We start from the raw sequence: 24,940 nt of genomic DNA on the forward strand, positions 1-24,940 counted from the left end.
TTTTTTTTTTTTTTTTTTTGTGAAGAAAGGCTGAATTAGGAGAAATCTGTATATTAAACATTGATTTCACTGAGGCAGAGAGGGTTGAAAGTGATTCCTAAGAACTTCTGAGTTCCTGACAGGAAGAGTAGGAGATATCCAGTAAATCTGAAATATTGTGAGGGGAAAACTGGAAGCTCTTGACCCTCAACCCATGTACAAAGAACAGCCCCGCTGCCGCACTGCCATGAGCCCTGTGGGAGGCCGTGGTATGTGGGGCTGGCCTGCGCGCCTGGCTTGGAGCTGGGCACCCTGACATGGCGTCCTTCATGGCTGGGGAGCTTCCTCAGGGAAGTTTGCTGACAAGGTATTCCAGCTGTCATGTGTGGTATGGGAAGACCAGGAAGAGACCTGGACCGGTTGTGAGTGGTGGTAACAAGTAACAAAACTGGATTCTGCCTGGAAAAGTGGTTTCCCCCCAGTAATCCCACCTGTCGTGTTTGCTGTTTGATCCCTGGAAAGTGAAATGTGGAGGGGAAAGGCTGGTAACCCCAACTGCTGCCTTTGTAAATCCACCTGCTATGAAAGGGGAAACGTGAGGTGGGCTGTGAGGAAAGGTGCTTCTCCTCCGTCAGGCCTCTGGCTCGCGGGGCAGGGAGGCGGCTGCCACCCGCCGAGGCCCGCAGGTGAGAGGCGCCGGGGCCGCCTGCTGAGGTGAGGAGGGAAAATGGCGGACGGCGGGGAGAGGAGAGCGCCCCCCCGCGGCGGGCGGCCGGGAGGCGGCGGCGCGGGCGGGGCAGTAGGGGGCGCTGCCGGGCCGGGCTCGGCGGGCCCGCGGCCGGGGCCGGTCTGTGAGCGCAGCTCGCGCAAAGTGACAAGTGAGAGGGGCTGAGGCGGCGGCCGCCCGCGCTCGCTTCCCCGCCCGCCAGGAGAGCGCAGCCCCGAGGGCGCGGCGTGGGACGGCTCGGGAGGAGACGCGGCCCCGCGGCGGTGCGAGGGCCGGCCCGGGACGCCGGCGCTGCGCGGTGGATGTGGGAGTAGCGCGGCGCCGGCTCAGGAATGCAGCAGCCGGGCGGCGGGGACGGGAGCCTCTTGCTGCTCCCGCTGCTCCTGCTGCTGCGCGCGGGCAGCCGGGCGGAGCTGGGGGACGCCACGCAAGGTAAGGGGTGTGCGGGGCCGCCGGCCGGCTTTTGTCCCGCGGGAGCCTCCCCTCGCCCGCGGCGGCGGCACCGGAGGCGGTTTGTGAGGGGGACCGAGCCCGCGTGGGGTCCGGCGCGGCGGGGCCGGCCGTGAGGCGCGCTGGGGCGAGCGCGGCGCAGCCCGCCGGCGGGATGCCGCCCTGCTGAGGCGCTGAGGGGCTGGGGGCCCTCCGCCCGCCGGGGAGCCCGCGGCTCCAGCGCTCCCCTCCCGCCGCCCGTTAACGAACTCCGAGTTTTATACTCGATCGGTGTTTAATTGCTTCGTAAAAAGCCCTTCCAAGTGTTCGGCCGAGTTATTAGCTAAGTGTAACCATGCCCAGGCAGTCCCGCTTTTGATACGTGATTGATGGTTCCCGAGGCGGCGTTATCGACGGTGACTTGTCCTTCAGCTTGTAGTCTTCCAATAAGAAGTTTTCGGCTTTTCTATTTTTTTTTTTTAAACAGTAATCTTAAAGTCCCTTTGATTTAGTTTTAACGAGTAATATCTATTTTGCTATCCTTCTGTTTTATGAGGGTTTTGATTTCAGCCTTTTGCAAATGATTTATGTTTAAAGCATAGCGTAACACATGCATAAAGGGACCTAGATGGAATTAGGCAAGAAGGACTGATTATGAAGCCAAGTCAGTAAAATGTGAGCCTGCTTTTGGACGCCTATATGACAATTTCAGTAAGAGGTGACTGACTACTCATGAACTCCATCTCCTTGAAGGTATTTTATGGTGGGTACTTAAATCACAAGCCAATTCTGCAAAGTCCCGGCTGATAATATGGCCATATTTAGTATTTAAAGAAGAGGGGAAAAAAGTGAACACTGAAGAGATCAAGCTGATTGAATTTAAATACTTAGCAGTTCAAAACTGAAAAAGCTGTGGTTGTAAAACCTCTAAGCCAAATTGCAGATACTGTAGGATAACTGCGTTTAAAAGGCTGGTCGTAGCTAACAGATACAATGCTTTTGTCATATACCTGTGCCTGAATTTCTCGCTGTGTTTCAGTGTGTCCCTAGTGATGCCATTACCTGGGACTGTGTGTTAGGTAGTGGATCTGTTTGAATGACGTCCAGATATTGCAGTGTGATTCTGTTGGACCCAGGAGTCTCCTGGTGCAGATTCAACGGCTGGATGATGTTCTAGCTTAGGGTAGGAATTCTCTATGACATCTCAGTGGGGAAACTTTCAAATGCTGTTTTCTAGTGTCCCCAGGGAATGCTGTATGTGCTTAATAAATAGCTGTATAATTAAAAGGGGCAGGGGGGAAGACAGGCCATCTTTTTCAGATAATTTCAAAACTTTAGGGTTATAATATGAGAACTTGTGATTTTCTAAGAGCCTAGAGAGGGGAGAAAACCCATGAACATAAAGCAACTGATCATGTTGGGTCTAAACCTGCCCATTTTCTATTTACTGTGAATTGTGCTGGGAAGTATCTTTCATTATATGAATTCACCTTTATGTATGACTTAATATAGTCATTATGCACAATTACTTTCCACAGTGAAATATTTCTTGTGTTGTAAGTAATATTTTTGGCGAAAGCTGACAATGTTGATTCATGAGCAGATCAAGTGATTTTTTTTTAATAGATAGACATTTATCACATGTTACAACTACATACTACGTTTTCCCCCAAGCTTGCCAAAGATCTAGGTTTTGTCAAAGAGTAACGAAACCTAAACATCTAATGCTAATTAAACAAACAAAAAACCTATTATAATGTGTTTTACAAATGTCTTTAAGATAACTGTAGTGGCTGGGTAAATAGATTTTGCTCCATCAGAAACCCAACGAACCATACAGTACCCTTCAATCCCTACCCTTTTACCTTCACATTTTTCAAAAAGGTAGAATATGGACTGCTATATAAGTAAAAGACTTGATTTTTCCAGGCATGTCAAATAAGGACTGCAATGAAAGTCCATCTCTGGTGGTAGCCTAACTTCTGCTACCAGAAAAGATGGCCTGGAAGTCCAATATCTGACAGCCTAATACACTGAAAATATTGAAGAGTAGTTTGGGCTCTTAGCTCCCTGAGGTCCGTAAGGATCAGAGCCTGCCTGTGCTGCGCTTGGTCCAAACATCTGTGAAGACATGGCTCCCAGTATAGAGTTTGACACTGTGATCCAGTAAACGTATACAGATGTGCACAGATGGCCTCATGTGAATAGGCTGATGCAGCTCAGTAGGACAGGTCTGATGCCAGGAACTTGCACAGCTATTGTCACATCTCTTTTGGGGAGGATTATTACCAGGTCATCCATTTAGTTGAGTTATTGTCAAGTGACCAAAACTGTGTTGCTGTGTTGCCTTCCAAAGGCTCTTTTTTGGCCTTTTCCTCTTCACTTTTACCCCCATCTCCTGCTGCTTCCTTTTTGTCAATGACCTTTCCTTGTAGAAAGCAAAACAAAACAAAAAGCACATTTTCCTTTGTATATTCATGCTGTCTTTAATGTGTGCTCTTCCCAAGGGTACTCACGGGCTGCCCAAATGTTCTGAATAAAACCACAAAGTTAACTGGAACAGAAACTTGGGTATTTTTTCATTCTTTGCAGTATCTGACTATGGATATTACCAGTTCAGCTTTGTTATTTTTATTCCATAGCATGTAACTTTGTGAGGAGTCATGATAGAAGAAGTGTGACTAGTATAAAAGCATTATAAAAACATAGAGTAAAACCACAGATCTCTAGATTAGGTTTTAGATTATAGGGGGTACTGTTGATTTCCTTGAAAGTTGCCTCTTGTGAGATAAAGTTCCACAAGCTCTTCATTAGTCCCTGTAATACTTCAGTGGTTAATTGTTTTGTCCATAGGTCAACAGGCTGCTATTTCAGCCAGTATCCACTTACGAGTTCACAAACAAACTAAATGCTTTTGTTGCCTTAAGCCTATAAGAGGATGAGAGTAGATGTCACTGTTTGACTTACAGTGATTGTAGTCTCACATTTCTTGAGAAAAGTTGCTTGAAGTATCAGCAGATTATCTTCAGGACATAATTTATTTGTTTCTATAATTAACATTTACTGGAACTGCTGTGTTGATTATGTACACACAGGAACTTTAAGTTAAAGCATTGCAAATGAGATATGGTCAGGAGAGCGTTTTTGAGCTTGTGTATGGATTTTAAATACAAATACCTAAATGTAGGCAAAGGTGGAGGAAGCTTCCCTGAGGTGTGACACTAGATACTACTCTTTGGAAACATGTGTAGAAATGCAGCAGTCTTCTGAGACTCAGAAGAGCACCTCAGAGTTGAAAACTCTTTAAAAAGCTCTCTTAACTGAATGCAGCTGCTTTCCACATAATGATTGTCTTGCAAGCCAGAAATATCTGGAAAGTTAACTAATACAAAATAAAAGGTGTAAACGTTTTCTTCCCCAAGCCCTGGAGAAAATCTCAGTGGACCTCACTTGCAATTACAGCATGTTTTTGAAACTATGTATCTTAAGAAACAATTTTTACTGATCTGGTAGACTGTGAGCTGCAGTTATTTTCAGCTGCAAAGCCCTGTGTTTTATCTGCTGTTGTAGTGTGAGGTTCTTGTCTTGCTGCAGGTACCCAGGTAACGTTGGCTGGTACTTCACTGGTGAAGTCGCTCTCTGAACCAAAAGAAATGAGGTAGAAGTAGAGTAGTACCACGCGTAGGTAGAGGCGTGGTGGTGGTAATGCAGCTTGCATTTTGACAGTGACTCCTATGTATTGAAACACTTAATAGGAATGTCAAATGAAGTTATGCTATTGTTAGGATGCTGTCTTTGATCTAAGTTTCTGCTTCTAAAAATTACCAAATTGGAGTATATTTCTTATTATAATCTCTTGCACCTGAAGGCAGAGGAAAGGTTTATGTGAAATCTGAATCTGGTTATGCAGTAGGAGGCAGTTCCTAGTGGTAAGGGTAGTGCAGCATTGTGGGGAGAACTGTGGAACCAACTCCTTAGAGCAGAACTTAAAGAAATTGTGGGTTGATTGGGGCTGGGGCGGTGGTTAAGTGATAGTTCAGAATAGTTGAGTGACTTTATAGGGCTTCTTCTGTCCTGGTTTCTTTTTCATTCTAATAATGGAAATATTGAAAGGCAGTGAATCTGCTCATTTATAAATGAAACAATAATGAAATTAATAAAACAGCGCAACTGTCTATGATCCTTTGGAAATAATAACAAAATACTGCTGTTAGCTGAAGGATGGTTCTATAGGTTTGATGATTGCAGTTCTACATTCTTTATGATGAATGGAGAGCACTCTAAAATTCCTGAATTTTACATTTAGTGTAAAATTTCATTTGGGCAGGTGCTGCAGAAGAAGTTAGAATTTTTTCTGTCTGTTTACAAGCAGAGCCACCCCCTGCCCCCTCGCCAGGAGTGTGGCATGTGAGAGGCTTGGTTGTGTTTAATATCTTTTAATTGGGCTGAAATGACAGAATGCATGGAAAGGCTATGAAGTTTGCTAAGGTAAAAAAATGGAATTATTTCAGCTTAAATAGATACTACTAGTGTATTATGTAATCATAAAGATCTAAATACTACTATTTAAAACTAGTAAAGTTCATTTAGGTCCTCTTGGGAATATAATGTAAAATAAAAGAACTTGGATATATTTGGAATCTAACGCAATGTGATATTGAAAATGGTGCTCCGCCAAAGTTAGAGAGCTTGGGAAAAAGAAGTAGCTTTACAAAGGAATCCTTTAGTGAGGGAAAGCAATAATGCAGGCTTCTCAGCATACTTCCATGCCAGCATCCTGTAGTGAGGAAGATTGCTTTCCAGGATCTCCTTCTGAAGTGGAGACATTGGAGTGCCACTGTTTCCAAGTAAATCTGCAGAACAGTATATGAAAGGAAATGGCTAGTGACTTGTGAAAAGAATCCCATGGTGCATATTACTGGGATGGACACAAATTTGGAGGATGATTAGTTAGATACGATTCCTGAAGAAATAATGCAGAATATTCACCAACAGAAAGCCAGATCACTCCCATTGAGGAGGGACTGACAGGTATAAATTAACTGCAGGGTCAGTACTGTGTTTCAGCAGTGCTGCGTTCAGTGCTGGGCTTTTTCTAATGTGTTTCAACAAGTCATTAGCTGGAGTTCCTGCCGAAGGCATGAAATAGTCTCCAAAGCAGAAGAAAGCCTAGGTCAAGTCTGCTTTGTTACTTCTACTGAGTTTCATGGCGTAATTGTACTTGATAGCCTCTTTTAACAAAATCCCTTCAGGGAGCTGCATAGAGGCTCTGGTTGTGTTTGATCAGTGAGGTGCTATAGAGCACCTTCACAGGAGATTGAAGAACAACAAAAAATTGCCTCTTGCAGGAAGTATCCTGTATTGCTGATGCTGGCAAGGTCTGGGGAGTGTGTCTCTGTCAGCTGGACTGGGACAATTGCATGCCAGTTCTAGGCATGTGCTGGTCCTGGCATGGCTTAACCCACTTGGGCCTTTCTGTTCTCACGTTGGAGGCAGGGAACCTGGGCACATTTATGGTGCTTCGGGAGCGTTGAAGGGAAGGGAGATATTTCTGGCCTTGGTGTAAGGGGAAGTTTAGGAAAAAAAAGAATTAAAAAAAAAAAATGAAGTGAATCACTATATGTAGAGGCAAGACACGCTCCTGAAGAGTTCAAGAAAAAGTGCTGGTAACTTTGTGCAGATGTTGCATGTTTTTTATAACTGCTGCTGATGCCCTGTTCTGCGTTGTGTTGTGCAAAGACATGCTTTCACTCAGTAACAGATATTTGGGTCTAGGTTTACATTAAGACTTAGCTATCCCAACATGCAATGCCGAAGTTTCATAACTAGATGAGTTCTTGAGAAAACAGTTAGTGGAGGCTCTGGTGGAAGCCTGCATTTTATTAAAATTTTTTTTCAAACTGGTCAGGTCATATGTTGAAACCGATACTTCACGATGGCTTCCTGTGACCTTCTGCTCCTTTCCTCCAAGGGGTGTCAGTTGTGTGTACTCCTGTCCGGTTCCCAGATGCTCTGTTCTGTCTGCAGCAGAGGTCTGAACATCTGTTCCACGCGGATCTGGGAAAGAGACGGAGTAGTGAAACTGTGTGTTGGAGCACAGCAGCAGGCCATGGGAAATTGAAAGATCAGAGATAAGCAAGGAAAAATGTTCGGCAACTTTATAACCTCATTGCACATTCTCTCCAGAGACTGGAAATATATGAGGGTATGCTTTTCTTACCCTTAGAACTTGAGATTATCTTTGGAAGGATATGCGCTTCCAGATTCACAGAGTGAGCATTCCTTTCAAGAAAGCTGTTTTGTCTTCCTCTGAAGGAGGTGGCACGGTCCCTCCTTGAAAATGCTGAGCCATGCTTTCAAGGATTGGTGGTGAAAGTTTAAAGTGCTGCCTGAGAGCGTCCGCATTTGTGGCCAGTCAATACAGAACATAATGGCTACTCATTCAGAGGAACTGTGTGCTGGGAATATGTGCTGGGGGAGGAGGGATTTTATGATCTGTGTGGCTGTATTTTCAAAACTCATGAGGATCTTTAGCTCTTATCATGTTTCCTTGGGAGAGCCAAGCACTTCTCTAAATCTCATCAGAAAGGGCAGAGGGTGCAGACCAGTCTAAAGACTTCAGAAGCCTAGTCAGGAGGAATGAAGCTGCTTGAGATGATGCAGTGAGTGAGAAATTTTAGTAGAGCCCTTTTTATATCATGTCTGGTACTTCACCTCTTGTTGGGCTAATACCACTTTGAAAAGAACCTGTCTTTGTATTTCAGTCTCCTAACCACATCTAGGTAAAAGGGAGAAATGGCATTTGTAGGGAAAAGGGTGAACTTTTGTTAGCCCAGCTGACAAGCTTTTGAGTGCAGAATGTGGGCTTTGCCCTGAGGGCAGGAGTGGACCCTAGTAAGACCTAATAATAACACTACCACCTTTCCTTGTTTCTTTCAATTGTTACAACTATGTAGGTATCATTATTTGAAAAATAATGGCAATGCTTCCTGTAGTACATAGAATAATTCATGCTAGGCAGAGGCTGCAGGTTAGTGTTCTGTTTTCATCTAAACATTTCCTTTAGCACTAGCACTATAGAAAAGTTATTATGATGTTCAGTATGTTGAAGGATTTTCAATTAAAGTGATTTTTCCATTGTCTTCCAGAGAGCTTTTATCTGATTTTGAACAGAATGTGTGTCTGATGATAGGATTGTTCTTAGTGAAGGCTTTGGTTTAAAAGCACAGATGTAAAGCTGCTCACATATGTAAAAGCATTATTGGGTAACAAAACAAAGGGTGGTAGAACAAATTGCAGAGTATGGTGACGAGGCTGGGCTAATGGACATCTTAAAATGTTTGAAGCCCATACAGCAAGGGCATAGGAGTCTTCATGTTCTCCTAGGAGAGTCTGTTGGTTGTAGTGAGCGCTTCCCTTTATTCTTTCTTAGACTTGGTACCAGCCTTTGTTACACAACTTTATGCAAGGGTATGTTTGGATAATACAAAACAGCTTCCAGAGACGTTTTGTTGCAAATATGAACATGTTATGGAACTGCTAATTGTTGAAGTTGTTGAGATAGTCAGGCATCTGGAAAAAACCAGAAAGGATTCGTCCAGACTCAGTATACCCCGTGAGGTCAGGCAGGTGTATTCCTGACGTTCTCACTACAATTTGAAAACGGTTTGAATGTTTTCAGATGATTCTTGCATTTCATGAACTTTTAAGTTTTCATCCCACTTGCAGAAGTAATTATCTATGCTTGTGCTTGTTAACTGCTCTGAGCTATGAAGCGAGTGGTAAAGTCACCTTTTTGACTTGGTTAGAAAAGGAGAAATGCAGTGTCATAATGCTGTCATTGTGTTTGTAGCAGCAGCTGAATAAAACGTACAAGCCACCTCAGCATCCATAGCTTTGAACATCTGTGAAATATGCAACTTGGAGAGGGGGTTTGTTTTCTTTCTGTTGAATTCAGCTTCAGTAATTCTGTCCTCAAAGATTATTGTGATTGTGTATACAGAGCAGTCTCTAAGAAAAGCCAGAACCATGGCCAAATGACCAACAAAAAATATAATTCAATGTTAGAACTAAGATTAGATCTATTTTTGATCCAGCAAAGTCCTCTTTGAAAAAAACTTATTACTTCACCTTTTTCTTCTTGGAGAGTTACTGTCCTTATTGTACAGTGAATATCATTTTAATCTGTGACACCTTTATAGAGTTATTGTATATCTGAATGCTGTGGATTCTACACTGTATTTACAACAGGTTTTGCCTCTCCTGGTTTTTCCTGTAAGAGGTCAGTTATCGTGGTTGAACATCTCTTCTCAAAATTAACTTGGCTTCAAATAAAAGGAAGTATTTTTGTAATTGTTTTGTTTACTCTGAAATATTTGATGTGCTGTATAAGTAACAAGCATTCTGTATGTTTTAGTTTTTAATTTTATTTTATATGTTAATTATTCATTCCATGTTTTTATTTTTATTTTTAAAATGCATTATCTCTCTGTGAATTGAGTGAAAATCTGTAGTATGATGGAGACATCTCTTTTTCTCCAGAACAAGCTGAGTGTAGAGAGCACCACATTGAGCTCTGCTTTCAGTGTGTTTCACCTAGAATGACAAGAGGTCACTTAATTTGAAATTGATTGTTAGGGAAATAGATTTATGTCACTAAATGCTTTCAAAAAGCCACCGAATAGCATTAGGTGGATCTCTGCTTTTGACCATTGACATACTATTCTAGTGTGTTGAATCATTTTCTTTTCCTACATTTAAAGCTCTTCTCTAAATGAAAAAAAAATATGGTTTCCAGCTTTGATTTGTGCGTCCTTTTTTTATGAAGAGTGGAGCTCCCCTGAGAGCTGAGTTACTGTGGAGGGCTACTAATACCCACAGCTGAGAAGCTGGCAGCAAGAGGGAAGGCTGGTAATTAGAAGTAAAAATGTGGTAGTTTAGAAGTGACTATCAGCCAGCGATTAAATCTGAAATTGCAAGTGGGTTCTTCCTTTGTTTGGGCCCTGTCTGGGCATTTGATGCCTTTTCCTGCTACTGGACAGGAGAATTGCATTTACTCTAATTAGCAATATGTCAGAAGTCCTCCCAGAAACCCTGGCTGGTACAAAGCTGGCCCCCTTCTAGCTGGTACGCGCTCATGAAGCTTGAGCCTCTTCATCGATTTGTATTTAATATCTGGGGCAACTTGGTAGTGTTGCCAATGCTTTTTATAGCTCTGAATGGTCCAGTGTTGTGGTTTGAGAGCATGGTTGTTCTGCCTGGTATTGCATCAAGCAGTTAAGATTAGCTTGGGAATGCTGGGCTGCTGGCATCTCTGAGGCTGAAACACTTCATGTTCACGATAGGATGTTTTTGAACTGAGGGCCCCTTACTTTTACATTCACTTGGCGTTCTGTCAGAGCCCAAGTCTGGCGACCTTTGTAAGTGAGATGCAACAAGCCTCACTTATTTTAACTATTGGTCTGTCACTGTGTTTTTAATTTACTGTAATTTAATAACTGACACAATGCTGGAATAAATAAATGGGCTGTGAACATTCTCATAGACCTTGGAAGTCCAGCTCAGGGCAAGATTTAGCTTTTAATTAACACTGTCCATGAGATTTATTGTTAAAACTATATCCTTTTAAGTAAGTACATCTGAAATTGAGTAAGAGATGAATAATTGAAACCTGGTGTGGGATAACAGAATGCATTCTAGTGCATGCAATAGTGTAGCACAGTGACCTTCTGCAGCAGAGTGGAGGACCATCACAGCTCTAGACTCTGTTTCTATTAAGTTATGGGTCATTCCACTGTTGGGCAACAAGTTGAATGTTGTCTTTATCTCTCCCTTTATTTTTCTTGTGAATGATATGCTGCTATATGTAGAAAACCACGTGTTCTTCACTACATTAAGAACACTAGTATTTTCCATGTGTATAAACCAGATTTTTAGTACAGCAAAGAGCTTTAGGAAGGCCTTCGGATGCCCAGCTAAAAAGAACTGTTGAAGGGGTTTTGCATCTTTTAGCCCCTACTGCTACATAAATTTTCCAAAAAGAGGCCCAGGCAAAGGAAGAAGCTGTAAAGGCATCCTCTCACTATAGAGGAATCTTAGTCATTAGCAAAATTCTAATTAATAAGGGATCAAAAGATTATGTTCTTCTGATTTTCTTCCGTTATGTAGGGAAAGATTTTGGCTGCAGTGCAAACGTCTTAACTGACATAGTTGTTCTCGTTGTGTCAGTAAGTGACTGAAGCTGTTGCCTCAGGCATCGCAGGCAATCCAGCAAGGGTCATAGCCAGCAGAGCAGTGCTATCGCTGTCTTTGATTTGGGAAAACTGCAGTGTGTAGTGTTCTGCACAGTTTTGTATGTTAGGGGGTTTTAATTTTATTTGTCAGCTCCACAGAAATCCCCTACCCAAACCCTGTGATTGTTGGATGTTCTGTTATACTATTCCCCCTGCCAGTTATTATCTCCTAAGATTATCAAGGGTAACTTCACATGGACTAATTGTAATAACTGAAAAGGCCCAAGGGGAAGAATTCTGTCTCGACGTTGCAAGTAGGGGATTAAGTGTGCATGTATTCAATGTAATTTGCTGAGAGGTGTCTATGTACATAGCTGTCAGAAGAACTGTAAAATTGTTTGAAATACTGCAAAGGATAGATACGTGGTGATATGGAGGCTCAACTTTTGCTTTTGGTACATTATCCCATTGAAGGTAAATGTGTATGCTTTTTTCTCCCCTTGTCTGTATAAAGTGTCAGGCTCCTCAAGAAGGAGGAATTTATGTTCTTGAAGGATTATTGTGCTAATTTAGCTTTCATTTCATCAGGTATCAAGGACTGATATTATCCTGCTATTTGTTACTGTATTTTTACTGTAAATTACTGACACCAGAGATGGTTGATGATTACAGTGAAGATGACTGAGGTGCAGGAAGGAAATACTAGTTTTTGATCTCTACTTGCTTTGCTGTCTTAAAAATCCTGTAAGTGGTTATGATCCTCTGGGGCTCAGTCGTTCAGTAACGCTGATTAAAATAGCTATTCTGAGCAACAGACCCTGACAGATTTTCTGCCAGGGCCCTGTAAAGAATACATGCGATACATCTTTTAGGAAATCTAGCGGGCAATTGCTTTCAGTCAGCTAAAATATTTCCCGTGTAAAAGAATGCCTGCTATGATGGACTTGTGATGGGAGGTACTGTTGTGTCAGAAATAACAGGCTGGATTCATGGCAGCTCTCCTGACAAATATATTTTTCTAGTGATCAATGTTTTTGTTAAAATAATGTTAACAGCACTAGACTTGTATTTGTTCTATAGTATTCCTGGGTTCCAGGTTGTTTCTTCTGAACTGTAGCATATTGAGTAATACAAGCATCCAAAGCTATTCAGTGTCTCAGTTTTATTTAAACAAAGGGTAAAAAATGAATTATCTAACTGTTCAAAGAAGAGTTATCTTTCTTAATTTTGGCCTCAGTGGAATCTTCCTCTAAGCTTTTCTTGGGGCTTCTGGGTAAAATAGAGCCACTTTCAATGTGAGAATGATGATGTGTGCACTGCAAGCAAGAGCGTGATGTTACTGCCCCAAAAGATGCATCTTTGAACAGTTAGCATGATCATTCCTGTTAATGATGGCACTTGTTACTGTTAGACATAGAAGTAAATTGAAAAGTTACTTGGATATATTTTCCTTACTTCTGAAATAAAATCCATTTTTTTTTAATAGGGAATAATTTTGCTACTTTGTTTCTTGGCACACTTCATCTAGCAGTGAACAGAGCAGAAAGCAATTTCAGTGCTGAGTGTCCTAGAACATCTTATCCTGAAGAACAAAGAAGTGCAATTCTTGTCGTTAATTTCATTGGGACTTAAAGTATGTGGGGTGCTTGAAAGAAATGGGAGAGGTGCTGAGTTTTGTTTTGCCACATTGCTCCATTACACTAGTGCAACTCCTGAGTATTTCCCATCAACTCTGGTGTTGTTCAAATGTACAGTGGTACCACTGAGGTGGTTATTCTTCTGTAGATTTGTGCAGAAAAAAAAACCCTAATTTGACAAATGGCGATAGTCTGGACTTCTGCTGGTGCCCCTTTTCCAATCGAAGTTAAGTGTCCACTGCAGAATGTGTGAAATTTGAATACTTTGGATTTTGTCTGTAAGCAGAATATAGTGTTGCTTTTGCTTCCTGCACCAAATGCCATGGGAGAAAGGATAGTTTTGATCTGTGCTATCCATACTGTGATGTGTAGCTGTCTCGGCTTTCAGGGATGAAAGACGGCTGTCATTTACAGCACTTGCCATATGAGAAAATAGTGTCTGTTCTTGCATAGCTGTTTGGGGGAAGGGAGAAAGTGAATGCTTTGCATACAGGAAAATATCTGCTCAGGGGGTATTTGATTTCACTAAACAAAATATTATCCAACCTCCTTTGCATGACTTTCATACTATAGTGGGGTTAAAATGAACAGCCAAATGCAAGTGGTTACACTTCTTGTTCCATATATGTTTTCATGCCTTCTCCAACCTTAATTATAATATCCTCTCTTTTTTCTTAAAGAAATATATACTAGGAAATTAAAAGGCAACTCGTTTGCCTAGTAACAAATAGTATAGAATTCAGTCAAATCCTAATGAAAAGATACTGTTTTTCTATGAGAAATATTTCTCAGACTGAATGTATGACTCGAAATAAGCAGTTTCATTTCCCTATTTTAAATCCATTTGTATGTCAGGAAAGCATTTACACTATTTGATGAAAGCCATTGCTACTTGAGACAATGTTTGTTCTTGAAGCCTGCATTTAGTAATTGCATGTGCAATTCAAGGAGAGTAATAGTAGTTCTCTGAGCATGAACTTTTCACATTTTGGAGGAATATAAAGATATAAAAAAGGAAATGTTTGATGCTGTGCATTTAAATCTGCTCTTTTGATTGGGGAAACAACTGTTTTTAGTCTGCTATATGGCTTCTTTGGCTTTTATTAATTTTGTTATCACTTTTAGAGTTCTGAAATGAGTGATATTTGTCTATAAAAAAGGATTTTATAATCTTCAATATTTTTCTGTTTTGCCTGCATCTATCAAACATTTGTTCAGATGATGTGAAAGGGAAGACAGCTTGAAGTGTCTTTTTCCTGTTGCATGAGATTTGATCCTTGTTTGAGTTCTGCAGAATTTACTAGTTTGAGCCAAACTAGGAAACATTTTGGATATTTTATGTTCATTCATCTTTGATGTTTTTGATTTGGGACTTCAATGGCTTATTTTGGATATAAGCCCAGGTGAAAATGGGATGGAAAGGGGTTGTACCTGGCAGGTGAGGTTCTGGCAGCCCTTTTCTGGCCTGCACCAACAGGTTCTGTCCTGGGCCAATTTTAATCCAAGGCATTTCTAGGGTTTCCATCTCTGTCGTATCTAGATACTGGTATGTCTGAAGATGCAATACCAGGAGGATCACCCTTGGAGAGCACAGATACTAAAGATTTGGAAATTCAGTGTTAGTGCCTGCTTTCCAGAGTAGAGTTTTGGTTATTTTTTTGTTCTCTGCTTAATTATATATTTACCCTCTATGGAACTCTGTTGATTCGGAGGTGAAATGGCGTACACTGAACTTTGTGATTTATATTGTCTTTGGCAGAACACTTATTCAGAGATACTAAGAGTATTAGAAAGCATCAACCCAGAGTGTAGCCACATTTTCACTCATGTTCTTTCGTGAGGAGGGGCTATGCTATTGAGCTGCTCTGATGAATCGTTTCTATTGGCAATTCAACATCCTGGGGTTTTGTTTGGGTTTTAGTGTATCCTTGTCTCAGCCAACATCTGCTTAGATGCTTTTTATTGACATCCGTTTAATTTGGGGATTTTCTTTGTTTAATTGAAACTTTGAAGTCACAGGAAGATAGTTCGACCAAACCTGTTCTTCTTTGCACTAATATAAATGCAGAATAAATCCATACTGTGACTGATGCTGGTAATAAATTGTGTGTGTTGAAGAGTCCATGGTTTGATAGTTGCCAGTTCCTTTGGTTCAGCAAGACTTAAAATTTCTTGACTTTTGAAGCATGCTGCAAGGCTTGCCTGCTTATTTGAGCTGCTTAATAAGGAATAGATAGAAGGAAGGGTAGCTCTTAGAAATCGTAAATGGGTAGGGGTAGTCACTAATAAGTACGCTATGACATACTTTTCATGCATTTTTTTTAAAAAAAATATTTAAATGTGTTTTTTTGTACATGTGCCAAAAACATAGAGCAGTTACAGTTTTAAGTGAACACCCTGATTTGACGTTAGAGATGTGGTATGGTTCAATTCTTACGTGCATATGATGAACAGCAGAGAAACATAGCATACCATGAAGTTAGGCAGCAGTGCCAGCTCTTCAGTTGTTTTGTGTTTATAAGCAGATGCTTATTCTTTAATCTAGGGAGTGATTGGTATATTATCCACAGTGTGACTGATTTACCAAGAGATGCAATCAATTTGTTTCTATGCAGAGACATGTCTGGCCTAATACAATACAGGCACACTAATGACAATGCAGTTTCCAGTGCTTTTTCTTATTTTCCAGTTTTTAGTGACTGGCATTATTAAAAAAATGAATAAATCCATCTGTACCAATTTACATTTTCAAGGGAGAAGGTAGTGGGGAGCAGAATTACAGATGTTTGTGTGCCCAAACCCTATAATGATATTAGCAAATAACAGAGCTGCAATGCTACTTGGCATGACAGCTAAAATGATTGACCTGTTTTTCTTTCCAAACCTTTGTTTATATTAGAAGCTTTATATATATCTCAAATAAAATTAGCTTTATATGAATTGGAACTATACTTGTAATGATTTAGTTTAGAAAAGTAATGTCAACACCCCAAAGGATTTCTGGCCTTTGATTTTTTTCAGTGTCCAATGGAAGCCTTTCATAGAGGCTGGATAATGTCTTGTTCTGACTTCTGTTGCAGCACACAAAGCTAAGTGTCTTGACAGCTTCCAAACCAATAATATCTTACTTATGTTTCAATATATGAATAACAGCACAGGCTTTCTAGAAGTTATCTTTTTATAATGTCTTTAGTTCTGTAACATGATGTAGCCAGATGAATGTAAATCCTTGAGCATTTTGAAGAACGGGAATGTATCCCTTTAAAAAAATGTGTGTTATATCAGGGATGTGCAGTAATATTAATTCAGTAAGCCAGAGCTATACTCTTTTAATTAAGAGGTACAGTTAGCAGAGCATATGATACTTCTTCCTCTTCATGCTGTTTCTTTCCTTTTTTCTAATCTCTGCTCTCCAGTGTGTTTTTTTCATGGTCCTTGGGAGTCTTGTTTTTTCAAAGTGATCCCCTGCTGACTGTTTTGAGGTCTGTCTAAGCAGTTTCTTCAGCTCTAATTTAAAAGAAAGTGTTCCCTTTGATTACTTAAATAATTCCATTGCTGTCCGTGTGCTTATTTTCTTCGTGTGGAAGAGCTGGGAAGAGAAGAGACCAGAGAGCTGCCAGTGCTTCTTGGTCCATCTGCTGTGGTGATGTCTCATCCAAGTGGATGCATCTTTCTGCATCCCAGGTTTGTCACCCTAGGCTGGGGACTGTGTAAACAAGCATTTGCATCAGGTAGTGCATGGAGAGACTGGTGGAGAAGCCGTTCTGTGCAAACTGGTGCTGGAAATGCTCTGTTTCTGTTGAAAAAGCTGTTCCACACAGCGCTGCTACAGATGTCTCCTCTCTGGTCATTCTCGACAGGCAAGTCCTATGGCAAGCTCTAGTGCTGTATCAGCTACAGCAAGAAGTGAGAACTCCTGCTAATTTTCTTACAGAGGCAATTGGTGTGGTGAGGAAAAATGCCTCAAGCTGCTACCTTCTCCGCGGGCCTGGTTTGTTTTCCCCTTTCCTATCATCTCCCTTTGCCCCACAGCATATGCAGCACTGCCTGTGTTTGCCTTCTTTCTCCTATTGACGGCAAATGTTGCTAATTTATTCTTGTCTTGAGGAAAACTTTGAAAATAGTAACTTGCCTTTAAATTTAATATCTGCTGGTTCCTAGATTACTGCGGTGGCAGAATCTGAAGTGTTCTGACTGAGGGACATCTGTGTTTGTTCAAGAAACAACAGGAGATGCAGTGGATGGAAAATAGATGAAGTTTGTTGAGGCACAAAAAACTGGCAAGATACCTTGAAGAAAGTGTTAAATAACAATCTCTGTTTAAGGCCCCAATCCAGCAAAGCACTTAAACATATATTGTAATTGTAAACAGTCGAGACGCCCGGTTGATTTAAATGGGAGTAGTTTTGTTTTTAAAGTTGTTAGATACTCACTTGAGTGCCTTTCTGGATCAGGGCCTAAGTGAGCGAGGGATTGAGTTGTTTTTCATTTACAAGAGTGAGACTTGAAAGTGAGACCTGACTAGTGGTTAGTGGTGTCCTGGGGCATCTGAGATCTCAGAGAGACTTTTTAAGGCTGTATCCCTGCTGATACTTTTCCTGCCACTTGCAAATATGTTGCTTTTCCCTTGCTTATTTTTCTGCTCACTAGTCAAATAACTTAGGCAGAATGTGAACCTAAAAGATGCAAATAATTCATTTCATGCCAGGGTCATGGTGTAACTGATCACATTTTTCAACCCAGCTTGTGTGGTGGAAGAGAGAAGGGAAGGAGCAGAAAAAGTAGTGATGTAGAGGTGGCTTTCTACTTTACTGGCATAAAGTACATGTAAAATTCTTAGGTTTATGTAAGTGCATATAAAATGATAGGTGAGGTTTTAATATATATATAGGTCCTATTTAGATAATCTGTATCTTTTTGTGAATCTTCAATCCATCCTAGAAGTGTTTCTTAGGAAAACAGGATTTTTTTTCAAGCAATTATTCACATATGCCTTTAATTACTAGGAGGAACTTGCTTAGTGGGCTTGATCACACATATTTCTCTTGCAAGTTGTCTTTACTCCAGAGAGCTGACTGCTGTTTTCAGAGGAGACTGCTGTGCAGAGAATGCTCTTCTGCTTCAGGTTTGCCATTGGCTTACTCTGCAACAATTTGTCTCCTTCCCAATCTATGGGAAGCAGGATAATAATGTTTACCCACCTGTGTAATACAAGTTCAGATTCTTGAATGAAAGGCCCTACTGTGCGAAAATACAAGGTAGCACTATTGGGGAGAGGGTGGGAAGTGTTCTATACCTGCAACTTTAGACGACTTACTGTGGATGTAATGAAGTTTTCGTTAACAAATAGGTAAGGTGTAGCTGGTATGCACCAGTGTATGATGTTGCTTTAAAAAGATAACATTAGGGAATAATGCTACAATTGTCACTATCTTAGTATTTTTAAAAATGGGAAGGTCAACTTTCTAATCCCTTAGGTGTGGAAGTTGTGCTGTAGCTATTCCTGGTTATTGAACTATTCTGCTCTGGTTAACATGCTGCTTACCTGCTATTCCTCTCCAAGGCTTGCGTGTCCATGTAATTTCTAACTCAAAACGGCAATAGTATTTTGAAGGAGCTGGTAGAGGAAAACTTTTGCAATAGCAGGGTGATGAAGAAGAATGAAGAGGAGAATCAGATTTGCTGAAGAATAATATTGTTTCTATTGTGTATTGCACCCGCAGTGCCTGGACAAGATTTATGCCACAGTCCAGGTTGTGTACAAATGCCTGGTAAGGAGCAGGCTCCTTTCTCTGATGCTTTTATGGTGTAGATCTCAGTGGCCATGATGTCAGTGGTAAAACTCCATTGACTTCCACAGGGAAGGGAGTTTGCCTCCCCCTTCAATATATAGTGAAGTGTGAGAGATGGAACAGTAGCTTAGAGCAGAGATTTGACCAAAAGTCACACAACAGGTTAAAAATAAAGCACGTGCTCTCCCAAGTCTCCAGCAGGCGCTTTATAAGCTGCCCAAAACACTTCTCAAGAAGTAAATGAAAGTATATAGGAAATTGTGAAATAAGCAGCTCTTCTGTTAATCTTCAGTCATCAGCCGTGGGGGTGTGTGGTAGGTGTGTGTGTATACAGCATACTCAGTAAAGGCCCTTATAATTGTTCCTGCATGAGCCTTAGGTCAGGAAATACACCTGACAAAGCTATAATTTGTAGACCTGTGTAAAACACCTTTTCATAAATCTTTGTTTCATATTTGTTTGGCTAAATCTTCTTACAAATTTCCCTAGCATTTTAGGGGCACAAACTATATCATTGTTTTGGAAAATGCAAGTCTGACCACTGTAAATGGGTTTATATTTCCAACAGGGCAGTTATTTAATTTCCTGTTGGAAGTCTGCAAATGTTGGCACTGTTGGCTCTTTGGTAGGAAGCCAAAAGAGTACGGTATCATTAACATGCTGCAGTCCATTTGAGATTTCAATTGGTTTCATCCAACCTTTCAGACTGGACTATAACAAAATATGGTTTTTTTATTAAATTTCATAAAAGCAGTCAGGGAGACAGGGGTGAAAGGGGGGTGACAGGGTATTCTCTAGCATGAGAACAGCTTTTGTTCTTCCTTACCTAGTCTTGTGCTGGAGTAATCCTCATTTTGCTGCAGACTTTATCTCACTTTGTAATTTTCCATTAAAGCACCACAAAAGGAAGGATGAAGTCTGATCCTGAAATTGGCTCTTTCAGTATAAACACGTTCCCTGATGCAGTTATCTTCCTTGGGATCCACGTGCAAGGTCCCTGCAGAAGGAGGAGTGCCAAGGTTTGAACCTCTTAATAGTCACGGTAAGTCACCCAGGTGCATTTCCAAAGGATTCATCAGCATTCAGACGACTGAGCTGTTTGGAAAATGCTTGTTTAGAGACAAGTGCTTAGAGATGATTTGGAAAGCAAACTCTTATAAACAGAAAAGCTATTTTTGTTCGGAGTTTGTTTTAATTACACAGTCTTAACTCTGCAAAAATTAATCACACTAGTATAAAACCACATAGTTTACCTTGGATGCCTGGTGTAGGCTATCTATAGCTGCATGATGCATCAGGCAAGGCAATTTCCTCTGTGTAACAGTTACTGGCTCACGTGGACCTGCTGGTGTACCATTTCTGGTGCCCAACTTGCTTGTGGAATTCTCCATTTTACCGTGGTTTGTAATGGAGATATATTCTTAACAACATCTACATCTTGAAATAGAGGAAGCCAACTTCAGTTTTCTTTTGCAAATTTTTCACTTTGAAAGGAACTATGTGTTGAAAACAAATGATCGAATGATGTGACGAACTCTTCATCACTTGGAAGCCTTTAAATCAAGGCTGACTTCCTGAACAATACGCTCACAGTCACAGTGGGCTATGGAAGAATTGCTGGATGAAGGAAATTGGGGCATGTGTCACACAGGGGATCAGATATAGGATTATTGTGGTCTCTACTAAATCTCGCATAAGACAGTACTTCAGTGTAATCTGTTTGGATTTACCCTGTTCTCAGCTGGAGCAGCTGCTTTTTCTCAATGATTCGCATGTTGAAGAGGAAGCGCTCGCAGAGAAATGTGCACAATTTATACATTGTAGTTAATATTTGCACTCACTTTCTGGCTTATCTGAAGCTGTAATAGGTAAAACTATATGATGGAAAGCAGAAGGAGGATAAAAAGCATGTTTTGTACACCTGTCATACTTTAGTATTGTTGCTTGAATTAAATTCTTGGCTGCTGATACGTAGCTTAGGCCATTGATAATGTACTGAATCAGAATGGGGAGTACCTAAATAACTTGTGTGTCAAAAGATCAGGTTCTTTTTTCATTGGGTCCTGAGAAGTATGCAGTGCAGCTAAAGGAAAATGCATGTAGAGATCAAAACATATAAAAAAATATATTCCTGAATTGTGTACTGCAATAATGTACTTCTGCCACTTCCATATTTTTGGTGATAATTTATTTAGTAAGATTTGCAGGTTTTCTTTTCCTTTTTTTGAAGCGTACCGGTGAATGCACTTAACTGTATTTACATCCCAAAAAGGCAAACTAGAGAGTGTTCTTTCCATATGCTTATGGGGCTAACAGCCGTAATAAGTGTATAGGGACAGGAGAGCCTCTGGTCCTTTACAGTTTCTTCTGGGTGTTAAATTTCATGCAGAAAATATGGTTCTTATTGCAGTTTGGCAGGCTTTAGAAAAAAACCACATCTTTTCAGTGTTCCATCTACATGGGAACATGGCACGCTCAATTTCTATTTCTTTGCTGTCTCTTAGTGATAGTATCCAGAAGTTATCATTTTTTTTATATTAGGTTTGATCAAGGGATCTCAGAACTGTTTATAAACCATTCTTAATTTTTTACTGTGTCTTGTCTGTGATTTCTGTGTTTTCTCCTTTTAGATACATGTAATGGAGCACAGGGTAAAATAGCTTGTTTGAGATCCCAAAAGAGAACCCCTAGCAGGTCTGGAAATAGAAGCCAGGGATCTTCTCTTCCACACACCTCTGTTACATCAAAATGTTAAGTCCTATTTATTTATTTATTTTTTCCCTGGTAGTCTGGGACCTTGCCTACATGTGGTTCTTTTTCATGGTGTACGTATGCAGCCGTCTTACATTAATCCTTATTGGACTTGCCCAAACTCTGCAGTCAGTGTCTCCTACCCATGCACCTCCCACATCCTGCAAAAGTCTTCTGCCATTCCCAGCTGCCTACCTCCCAGGTTTGTGGATTTGGGGAGGGGAGTGAGATGTTGACAGAAAGAAATCATTATCATGTTTTTGAAGTTGCTAATTATTTCAAAAGTTGTTACCTTCATGAAATAAATGCATTTGCTAGCATTTCTTGAAATTGCATGATGTTGGGTTGAAAATACTCTTTTCTGCACAATGTTGCATACGGGTTTGTTAACTCCAGTTGCCCTTGAAGGCTTGCTCTGCTGCTGGCAAAGATTGTCCCCAAGTTCTGATTGCCACCTGAACATCAAGAAGAAGTGTGAAGAGGTCATGGTGTGCAGCAATCTGAAAAGAATAAAGCCCTATATAATGCTTTATGCATTTCAAATCAATATGAGATATGCTCATTTAAATGCAAATTTAGATCAAACCCTGAATCTATAGACATCTAAAAAATCAGGTTTACATATCAAACGGACAATAAAACAACGTAAATCAGCCACACAACAGTGATGTCTGTACCTATATGTTAATATATCCTGCTAAAACAAATGAACTCTCAACATCATGTAAATAGCGTGAAACACTTACTGAAGTGTAACAACAGAGGCGAATATATTTTTCCAAGGAGAACTTCCATTTATCATGTAATGTTCAAAGTTTAGCTGAATGTATAGCCATCAAATATAAGATGACAAAGTGCTTTTAAATTTGCGCACTTGACTTTGAAAAGTATTTTGATTTTGAATCAAAAAATTTTTTGAATTCGAAAGCTTTGAATGATGTGAGTTCAAAATCCTTAGGAAATAAGGATGATATAAAAAACATTGTGATGTGGTGCAGACTAAAGACTAAAGTTTGTAAGTAATGTCCTGTGGGAAGCAAATCTAAAGAGAAAAAATATTTAAGGGAATCTATGGTTACATACAGAGATTATACTGCTGATGTGAGGGCATCCTCTTATTATATGGGAATGATAGCTGTGATTAAAAGGGAGCGAGTGGCCTCAAACACAAGAGGGAGGCATCTAAAAACTGCAAATGAGATTACCAGAAATGGGTACAAAAGCTTAGGATAAACACAGCAACAAAATCAGAAAAGCAGAGACACAGAATAGGACTAAATCTCTAAGTGATAAGAGAAGCAGAAAGGGAAAGCCAAGAGAAATGCTGACTTGTGAATCAGTGCACAGGAAAAATTCTTGATAGGTAAAACTGAAGGCTGAAATCTCTAATGTCCTTTTTTTGCACTGCTTTCCATTCTGCCCTGAAAAAAACAGCAGATGCAATGAGTGCAAAGATGTAAGGACTGTAATCTCAGTCTAGAATAAGAAAAAACAGTCAGAAAATACTAGATAAATTAGATGTTTTCAGATTTCTCTTGTCAATTCTTTAACCAGGGAAAATTGTTTGGTCCTGGTCAGTCTCAGGAGTGAGAGACACTGTACTGATGGAGGTAGGCCTAGAAAATTGGGAAGAGGGGGGAAGGACAAACATAAAGCCTGTTAGAAAGAGAAGTGCTAAGGAATTCTACATCAGTCTGCTTAAGAACAGATAAATTATTTGCAAGCAGCTGGAAGATAACAAGGAGATAAATAGCAAGCTAAAATGGTTTTGTCAAGAACAAATCCTCTCACACCAATCTCCTTTTACAGCAATGTATTGACTCTTGTGGAGAATGTGAGACCATGTATCTTGAGTTCATGTAAACTTTTGATGCTGCATTTCATGTGCCATTCCTACAAGTCACTTAGAGATGCAAGGTCTTAGTGAAACTAGTCTAGCCTAAAGGCAGAACTGGAGTAATTGCACGTCAAGGATAGTTCTCAGGGTTCACAGGAAAAATGGAGACCCTCTAAATAAGTGGAAAGCCTTGGACCCAGGGGTTTGGTACTTCTGGTAGCAAGCTGGGAAATGGAATAGGAATTATGCTGGAGGACACACAAGTGGGAGTGACTGTGAGGGTATCGGCAGGCAGGTTTTAAAATGCTCTTGCTAAATTAGAGAAATAAATATTATGAAATGGAATAAGTGCAATATGTTAAACTTCCAAAGGAGTAATCAACTGTATAAATTGCAGAATAGGAATGTGGTTAGGTTGCAGCTCTTCTAAAATGATTTGGGAGATTTTGTGGAACAGAAATTGAGCAGAGTCAACAGTGGCATACTGTGAGGAGAAGGCAAACATTGTGTTTGGCTGTGTCACTAGCAATAGACCCAGCAGGGTACAAGAAGTCATGTGTCCCTCTGCTCAGCATGGGTAAGACCTCAATGGGAGGAGTGCTGTGTACAGTTTTGGGAAGCATATCTTGGGAAAGGTATGGATCAGCTGGAGAAGGTCCAGTGAGAACAGCAAGAATTGTCACAGACTAAGAAAACATGACCCGCGAGAATGAATGAACTGAGAATGAATGAACATCACCAAAAAGGGGGTGGAGGGGCAGGAAGCAGCAGATATTATGAGCTTTTTGGTACATAAACTGTTACAGGGAGGAAGAGAACAGCTTATTCCCAATGGCAGTGATTGATAGGACAAAAGATATTTGGCTTCATTAACAGCAGAATAGATTTAATTTAGATATGAGGAAAAAACTTGCCCAGGTAAGGAGAATAAAGCCCTTCACAGTCTGGAGACTGTGAATTTTGTGTTGCTAGAGGTCTTTAACCACAGATTAGGTTTACATCTGTTAGGACTCAGTTTGGGGAGTGAGATGGGAAGAGGACTTTTGACACCTCTATTTTACCCTGGTTAATTTGGTGACTCTAAAGAGATCCTAGAGAAACTAGCTTCTGTAGGCTCCATTTCGTCTTTGTGAATATTTCCCTCACCTGTTTCTTCAGATCTTCACAAATATACACATTAATTAAAACAATAATAATATCATACCTAAATTGTTTCTCATCTAAAACCTGATAGAGTATAAAATGCTTTTTGATATGAAAGCTTACAGACCTAAACAGTAGCATGTGATCCTGAAGCCCTCTTCTGTACTTGTTCCCAGGACTTACAAAAGGAAGGGTGCTTTTGCACTGCACATCTTTCTTGCGTGGTGGGGGAGGACAGCAGTACTGTGGGTGGTATCCACCTGTGGTGTTTATCTAAAAGCCTATTAGTCTTTCCTCCTAACAAAGTACGTTTTTTGTTCTATCCAAGGAGATGACAAATACATCTACTTTATTAATCACATGAGTCACTTGAGAACAGCAAAACATCAAACATTTTCAAAGGACCGAGTATG

General features: G+C 40.5%; 1 protein-coding gene across 1 annotated transcript in view; it reads left to right on the plus strand.

Annotated features, from left to right (window-relative positions):
- The first annotated feature begins 875 nt into the window (after positions 1-875).
- The window catches only part of ROR1 (receptor tyrosine kinase like orphan receptor 1), a 171,558-nt gene continuing 147,493 nt past the window's right edge, over positions 876-24,940 (plus strand). Inside the window, exon 1 of the mRNA XM_040611248.1 lies at positions 876-1,138. Within this exon, the coding sequence (XP_040467182.1) occupies positions 1,039-1,138 (100 nt within the window). The 5' untranslated portion in view covers positions 876-1,038. The remainder of the gene's footprint in view (positions 1,139-24,940) is intronic.

The sequence above is a fragment of the Falco naumanni genome, chromosome 11 (genome assembly GCF_017639655.2).
Source record: "Falco naumanni isolate bFalNau1 chromosome 11, bFalNau1.pat, whole genome shotgun sequence".
In the NCBI taxonomy this organism is placed as follows: Eukaryota; Metazoa; Chordata; class Aves; order Falconiformes; family Falconidae; genus Falco; species Falco naumanni.